Here is an 8,686-nt window from a genome sequence, read left to right as displayed (position 1 = left end):
GCAGGAGATACAGCATGAATCGTTCCAACTTTTACATGTTTACTGGTTCAAATCTGCTGAGTAGAGTGCCGTGGTGTCAAGAAACTTAACCACATAATGTTTGTAAACGCTACTGGACGGCCTAAATCATGCCAGCGTCATTTTTTCACCATGAACATTTTTTCATAATGCGTAAATCATGGGAAAATTATAAATATGTTGACGCAAAATCAGGTGCAAGTTAACATAGTGGGCATAGGGAATTTGATGGGACCATTAAAAAATGTCATAAATGGTGGGAAAATGTTAATTCTGGGAACGTAAAAGCCAGATTACACTGTATTCCAGTAACACAAAATTTAATAATATTATTTAGTATAGGCATAGCAGTTTCATTTCTTTTATCTCTCTTATCTTTGGAAAAGGGATGGGTGAGTGGAGGGAAGGGATTAAATTTTTTTAAATATGTATTTTACTTTTGAACACAGTGTTCTGAATTACTACACTAGGACTGTAGGCCTGTTAGTTTCTCATTCTGACATCACAGTTGGCAAAAATGGAAATATAGATGAATGTTGTAATATGACACTTCTATTAAATTTTAATAAAATAAAAGCACATATTTACTTTTCCAAATTTCAGTTTTTTAATGTATATTGATAAAACATGTCTGCTTTTACACACACACACACACACACACACACACACACACACAAGGTTGGAAATGAGCACAAAGTACAGTGTCTCACTACAGATTATGTTTACATAATTCTGTGAACACTTGTTCAATGAATACCTATTCTGTTCACAATATATTGTACTGGTTAACAACTTTTCATGATGTACACACACACACACACACACACACACACACACACACACACACACACACACATGCTGGGAAATGAGCACAAAGTACAGTGTCTCATTAAACATAATGTTTACATAATTTTACAAGCGCGCGCATGCGATGGGAAATTAGCACAAAGTACAGTGCCTCATTAAACATAATGTTTACATAATTTTACAAACACTTATTCAATATGTACCTATTCTGTTATTGTAATGGTTAACAACTTTTTTGACATCCTCAACAGTGCTCACAAAATTTAATGCTTTCATAATTAATTGAGAATATGGCAACTAATTATGATTCTACATATTACTGGTAGATTTCTGAAATAGTAAATACATTATATGGGGTGTAGGGAAGATGTAACAGTTCTCACATTACAGACAAATGCACAGGCAAAAAAAAAAAAAAAAAAAAACAGGATAAAGAAATGAAACCTACATCATTTCATTAAGTTTGCAGCTCTAGAGAAGCAATATACACCAATTATTCAATTTCCTCAATTCCTTGGAATGGATTGATCACTGTTAGTAACAATGACAACAGGTCTCACTGATTATTCAGGGCTTAATCAGTATGAGCCACATGTTTTTACACGAGTTCATAGACTCGATTTCCCTTGCATTTTACATTTTAACTACTGCCAAAAAACCATGTACCTGACAATATAAACATACTTCAGCAATATAAAGTACATCAATTATTTAAAAAAACACACACACACTAAAAATGACAACATTGGCTTTATCATCCATTCTGCAAATTATTTTATTCCTGAAGAACTGCTTTCTGGGAAGCTAAGTTTAGAATAATGAGACTCAATTAATGGAAGAAGTGGTGTCACCTCATTTGGCTCTCTGAGGACAGAAGGTGGAACCTGAAAATGAAGACTTTTAGTAATAATTATAAACACTAAAATGAGAAATTATAATATAACAAAAGAAGAGAGAGCATTTAAGTGTTCAACTAACTCAGGGTGGGCCAAGATTTCGGTTCCTGGGACCGAGGGCCAAAGTGCTCAGCCTTATGTCACATCACACCCCCCCCCCCCACCCACTGCCACAGCATGCTATGCTACACTATCTGAGCAGAAAAATGGGGTGACGTGGGGAAAACACTGAACAAGCAGCATTTAAATGGTAGTACAGTGGTACTGCATATGACCTGGTTTTATATTTCACTACTTTCAACAACAAACATCACAAACAAAATAAGTTTTCAGTATTTTTTAATTATTTTTTGTGTGCTGAAGACATACAATTTTTAGCTAGTACAAAATGTCAGCACGCGGAGAAATGCAGGGAATTTCCCCGAGTTTCACACTCAAGTTGTCATGTAATCATGACTAATTTACTTTCATAATAAAAAAAAAGTCTTTCACGCACAAATGTCTATCAAAATATTGTAGCACTTTTGCAGCTTTATGGAGACTATGAAAATCGTATCTGAGAAAAGCAATGTGGACATCCTGGACAGTTTTAACATACAAAGATTTGTAATTAAAACTGGAATTACCTTGTAGGTCAATAAGTTACATCTGCACATGCACATGGGTGCTTTCAAATGAAAAGACAGAGTCTTGAAAACAGATGTAAGACTGAGAGCATCCTCCTAAAAACCTCTATGAAACTATCAGCGTAATTCTTGCAGGGCCACAATGAATTCTTCAAACCTCACACTTTCTTTAACACCAGTGAGCTTAAGGAACTGTATTGTCTTTGTCACAATGTGTCCCTTCTACAATGTGATTTTCTTTCTAAATGTATCCCCATCAAATCAGAAAGAAGTTATCTTACAATGCCTTACAGTGGGCAGTGTGCAGTCAAGTCCACTTAAAATGTGAAGTCTGCAATCCATATCGGATGTCCTAATTTTTGTTCCTGCACTGCTTTTTCCTTCACGAATCCAACAATAGCGAGTTTTAAATTGAGAAATCATTCCAGGAATGCTCCCTTGACTTAACCAACATACTTTGCAGTAGTATATAAAGTTTTCATTCTCTTCGTTCATTTACGAAAACTTCAGGTGGTCCATGCCTGCAAGTTAAACACGAATTGCTCCTTGATCCACAGAACAATGAATCATGACTGTTGATCATTGTAATTTATTCTTCTTTGATTGTCATGTAAACGTTTAAATTCTTTCTGCATAGTATTATAATGTCGTTTCGTAGTAAATACGCAGTGTCCATTGCTTATTTGAATTCAGAATTCTCATCCATCTCTTCTGTCATTCCTGTTCATTTTAAAAGACTGTAATATAAGACTGCTAGACTGCCCCTTTCTGTGTAAACAGCCACTTGCCCTGTGAACGTTCTTCATACCATGGACAAAAACAGGAAAGGGTAATCAACAATACCAAGATCTGCTGAACTCACAAGAGTTGTACCGACCACTAAATGCTGCACTGGAGTGTTTTAATGTCTTGCTGTTCTGGGTACTTCTAAGAAGGACTGAGCAAAGCTGAGTCACAGGCAGGGCCTTGGTATGCGCATGTTGCACACGTGAAGTTTGACATGCCATCGTCAGCCCTGAACTAACTAAAGAGGAAACTTGAACAGGAAAAGAATGTAGACATCATCCACAAGATGACAGAAATGATACTCATTTACATACAACAGACAAACTTTACTGTCTCCCTTAGAATGAATGTAAATGGACTTACTGTTGAACTGAGTGGAAATATTACTCAAAATGCCCAATTCTTTCAACATTTATAGCATTTAATATGTTATGTTGTAGTTGTGGTATTTAGTCAGGAAACACATTAATCTTTTTTGGGGAACTGCCAATCTGCATCTGTGCCCTCTTTACTTTTTCCACCATCAATTATTTTGCTGCCCAAACAGCAAAACTCATCTACTCTTGTGTCTCATTTCCCAATCTAATTCACTCATTATTACCTGACTTAACTTGACTATATTATCCTTGTTTTATAACTTTTCAAAACATTATGCATTTCACTGAATTAATCTTCCAAGTCTTGAGAGTACCTCTCTTGGGGAAGTTTTTATTTCTTCCCTCTAGAGCTGCAGTTTTATTTCGTAATTATATAAGCAGCCCTTTATGATTTAGGTAGCTTTGTGAAGATTTTTAGTGAACTTTCAACAGTGAAAAAAGGAGCTTGAGATTGACTGGCTCTTTGAATAGTTTGCTTCTCCCAAGAACAAGTAAGTACACCTAAACCATGTGCTTTGTCAATGTGGTTCCTGTTTCTGAATCTGATACTGCTGATGACCACATGAATGCGATGCTGTATTGTTTGTGATTGCAGACTATTGGTGCAATTTTGTGAAGTAAACTTTTTATGGTAAGTTTTCTCTAAAGTTCTGTGCGGCAGAAAATGTCTTTTTCATCAGCAAGTTTCAATGCTCACTGCTGCAAAGACTATATGTGCCTTGTGAAAATGCAATTTATTTAAGCACAAAATGTAATGGTTAATTACAATGTGTAATCTTAATCGTAAGACTGCTAAGAATGTCTATATCCATGCTTTGTTTTTAGCTCAGAGGCAGTGAGAAGGATCAAAGAGTTTACAGTGCATAGACGAACTATGTTCCAAGAAATTCACTATTTATGTACTGTCCACATCACCCTTACTCCTGTATGAGTTAAACTGAGAAGAGATGAAATTGCTTGGTTGCAAAAAACAGCCACAATGAGGGGTCGCACTTGTGGTACCGATACAGCACAGTAAAGCACTATGTTTGAGCTCGGTATTCGGATATCTGGGTTCATTGATGCTATAAGCCCGATGATGCTTCAAGGGATGCCTTCAGCTCACTGTCTCCTTCCTGGGTGTTTGCAAGCTGTACTATGAGTAAGTCACATTCCTTCGTGACGGAATCAATGTGAGCTAGAACATCTGTTGGTCTACTCTGCTCACCATCAACATGCTGAATATCTGTAGTAAATTGTGCAATGAAGTCCAAATGTCATAGTTGGCGTGGTGATGCCTTCCTGACTTCTGATGGAAAGCAAACATAAGGGGATTATTGTCTGTGAGAAGTGTAAAAATTCTACCTTCACACATGTGGCTGGTACCTCATCATCAGTAAGGTGTGTCCTCATGTTGGAGAATGTGGCCATGGGTGAGCCAAGTGTGGCCAATGCCTGGCCAATGAAGAGCAGTGGATTCCCTGCAAGAAGTGCAAAGGGAAGACTTCCACATGCATGTGGTCTCCTACTGCCCTCAGTTTGTTTGGGGAGTCCAGAGCAGATCATTCTGAGTTCCAGACCTCTAACAACTAATAGTGTTGAGGTCCAATTTTGTGACCCACATTTTCAAAATCGGCATCCTGGTGGCCAACTTTGCCAAATGGTTGACATGTTCATTCCTTGAGATCTCAACATGCCCAGGAGCCCAAACAAAGACTGCTGGCCATCCAGCTTGATGGAGGTCAGCAAGAAGATCCTAGATAGTCTTGACTACTGGGTGATGAGGGTAGCACTAGCCTACAGCTGAAGGCTGCTCAAGGAGTCACTGCAGATTAGAAGCATCTTGCCAGTGCAACAAGGAGCATGGCAGACGGCTTGTCTTGTGGCCACCAATTCAGCAGCGAAGACACTGCATCCATTTGGCAGGGAGCATAGTTCAATGTATCTTGCAGGTGTGTATACATAACCAGTTCATTCATCGACCATTGAGCCATCTATATACCACTTCCGAATGAGGAAATGCCCTGAGGACAGCCAGAAACAGGGACCAAAACACCACATTGGGTGAACTGAATCTTTCGATCAAAAGCCAGAAAGAGATCCTAGGTCAGAGAACATGCCATGTGGGTGTACATGATTGCTCCTTGACAAAAGGCAACAGTGGGAGAAGCTGGCTTCAGGGCAGAGATACTGTAGTCAAACTGCAGTTGTGACCCCAGTTCTGGGTCTCTGTTACAGAAGGTGGATCTCCCTACTAGAAAAAAGGACATGGTAGTTTGAATGCTTAGGGGAGCTGCAATCACTTCTAGCATAATTGAATAGTAATTGTTGGTGCCTGATCTGTAGTGAGTAGGCTGTTCACAGGACTAGTTCAAAAGACTCCTGTTGCAAGTCAGACCCCACAGTGACGTATAGGGTCCAGTAACTGCAACGCTGAGGGCCATACTGAACCATCTGCCAGAGTCCCACAACCAAGACGAGACATGATCAGGCTTTGTAAAGCTGCAGAAGGGTAGAGTGGTCTGCACGCCAGCTGGTGTTATGCAGGCAGCAAAGTGTATTAATGTGAAGCCAGTACTTTTGCTTAAGCTGGCGGGAGATGGGGAAGCCATGTCAGCAGGACATCGAAGACCAGTCCCAAAAAGTGATAAGTCTCCACCACATCGAGTAATTGGTCATTGAGGTAAAGTTCTGGTTGCAGATCAACAGTACGAAGATGACAGAAGTGCATGACATGAGTCATGGTGGCTGAAAACTGAAAGCCATGCACATTTCAAATGGCACATTGCAGTCCGTATTCAGCATTACTCACACTAAAGAAGCAATAGTAATTTAGTAAATACAAAACTCGTCAGCATACAAGGAGGGCAATAATGAAGACTCTACAGCTGCTGTTAGCTCACTGACGGCCACTGGAGAGAGAGAGAGAGAGAGAGAGAGAGAGAGAGAGAGAGAGCCCTGCAGGGCCCCATTCTCTTGGATATGTGAAATACTGTGGGACGCACCAACTCTTAAGCTGGAAAGTACGGTGCAACATGACATTTTGGACAAATATTGGAAGTGAACCCCAGAGACCTCACTCATGTAAGGTAGTGAGGATGTGGTGTTACCATGTGATATGATAAGCCTTTTGTAGGTTGAAGAAGGCAGCAATAAGGCGTTGACATGAGTCAAAAGCTGTTTGGATGGCAGACTCCAGGCAGAGAAAATTATTGGCAGTGGAATGGCCTTGGCAAAAACCTTTCTGGGACAGAACCAGAAGGCCCCAAGTTTCAAAGAGCCAACAATACCACTGGCCTGAGCAACTTACAGCGAACATTGTTGAGATTAATTAGGGGATAGCTGTCCCTCTCTAGGGGATGATTACCCCTTTCTCGCCTGGAGATGGGAACTCACCCTCGCTTCAATATGTTTATTGCATGATCAGCATATAAACAATTAAAGAATTTTTGTGGAAGTATTCCATATTAACAGCAAGTCACAATCTAAGCACAACTATGTAGTACTTACATGTTTTATTTCGGATGCCTGAGCTGCTCTAGATGTATATTCTCTCAGTATAAAATCTGTTCCAAATTCATGATACAGCCGAGTATCATTTGTTCGCAACATGACATTGTCCACCCTCAGGAAGTACCGCAACAAGACAAAGAAACTACTTGGCATTACCCTCTGTAAAAGAAAATATAATTAATATTTAAAATTATTCATGCTTAATCATGTTTAGTAAAATATTGTATTTTCTGATTTTTACAATTTATGAAAATCAAGAATACCCTGTTAAAGTATTTTATCTGTAAGTCAATGACAAGGCTAAGTTTTATCCTTATCACACCAATTGAAATCTTACTAGGAGGAAACTTAAAAGAATGAGAATTTTATTCTTGTGGAGGCAGAAAGGAGTGGAGCAGGGGGGTGGGGGGGTGCAGGTGAAACAGCACAAAAGTATTTTTATTGCACTTCTGTGCCATCACTAGCCAAATACTCACAAGTTAAGACTGCTCAGATATTTTATTCTTTTTGAGTGAAGTCTATGTAGAGCCATGAAAGTCAGAGAAACTGTAATTGTTACTGTTATACAAACCATGACAGCTTTTTTCCCTACGTATATTAATTTATGTTGCAGAGTTTTCAGAGCAATGTCATATGGCAAGTGATGCAGCAGTGCATCTCAAGAATTTGTGCTGCACATGCCTTCCACGGGCTTTCCAGCACTCTGGTCACCCATCTTCAAGTTCTGAAAGCTTCATGAGAAGGATAAGATTCCAAAGGAGGGTTATTCTATGTGAAAAATATTTTTTATATTATTAATGTTCAGTACTTTGGTCCAGTAAGATCAGTGCCAGCTACCAACAGCTGAATAAATCAGTCCACTTTTCATGGATCCTCTTCCTCAGACTTATTTGAATTAGTTAAATGCCAGATACTTTTTCAACAATCATGTCTGTATATATTTGATACAGGTTTGGCTACAAGAGAAATCAGAATCACACTGGTTCCTGTGTGTGTGTGTGTGTGTGTGTGTGTGTGTGTGTGTGTGTGAAAATAAAGCAAATCTACAACAATCCATGGAGGGGCATCGTACTTGCCTTCCACCATCAGATGACCCTTTGCCAACTTCGGATTGAAAATAAGAGTACCTGACAAAGAAGTCTGTCAAGCATGAACAAGAGAGAAGCTGATCGGAGGTATTGATCCCAACTAAGTGCTAACTAACAGAAAAATAAATAACTTTTAATCTACATTTTGATGATTTGGTGTCTGAGTGCACACTAGGGAACAAACAGTTACCTAATCGACAGCACTTTGACAATAATGCAGGTGGGGTGGGCCACGTTTGTCCCCAGCAGATGACAGCATGTAAGTTGAAGCCAGTAGGTGAGATCACAGCATCTTATATGGGCATCTACTGATAACAACCAGGCTGACAACAACAGTGAGCAGCATCACTTCTCTTCAGATACAGCAACAATGGTGGAACTGTTTGGAGGTGTTAGCAGAATCACTAGGGCTGAGCAGCGTAGAGTCCATTTATGTTAAATTTAGTATGTTGCATGTAGAGGAATTTATTCAGTGATAATACTTCGTATTGTAAATGACAATGATTGTAGGCACTAATGATAATGAGAGAATTTCCAAATTTGTGGAAATTATGAATGATGAATTTAGCCATTTAAATGAAGGGTTAGACAAATTA

The 8,686-nt window shown here is 39.1% G+C and overlaps 1 protein-coding gene across 3 annotated transcripts in view; it reads right to left on the bottom strand.

Annotated features, from left to right (window-relative positions):
- Positions 1-601: 601 nt before the first annotated feature.
- LOC126251610 (TIP41-like protein) overlaps positions 602-8,686 on the bottom strand; it is a 61,294-nt gene continuing 53,209 nt past the window's right edge. For all 3 annotated transcript variants that reach the window (XM_049952148.1, XM_049952150.1, XM_049952149.1), the window contains 2 exons: positions 7,000-7,161; positions 602-1,709 (listed from right to left, as the gene is read on the bottom strand). In XM_049952148.1, coding sequence (XP_049808105.1) covers positions 1,596-1,709; positions 7,000-7,161 — 276 coding nt within the window. In that variant the 3' untranslated portion in view covers positions 602-1,595. The remainder of the gene's footprint in view (positions 1,710-6,999; positions 7,162-8,686) is intronic.

This window comes from Schistocerca nitens, chromosome 4 (genome assembly GCF_023898315.1).
Source record: "Schistocerca nitens isolate TAMUIC-IGC-003100 chromosome 4, iqSchNite1.1, whole genome shotgun sequence".
Taxonomy (NCBI): domain Eukaryota; kingdom Metazoa; phylum Arthropoda; class Insecta; order Orthoptera; family Acrididae; genus Schistocerca; species Schistocerca nitens.
The sequence above is the reverse complement of the archived record's forward strand: the minus strand, read 5'-3'. Positions and strand labels throughout refer to the sequence as shown.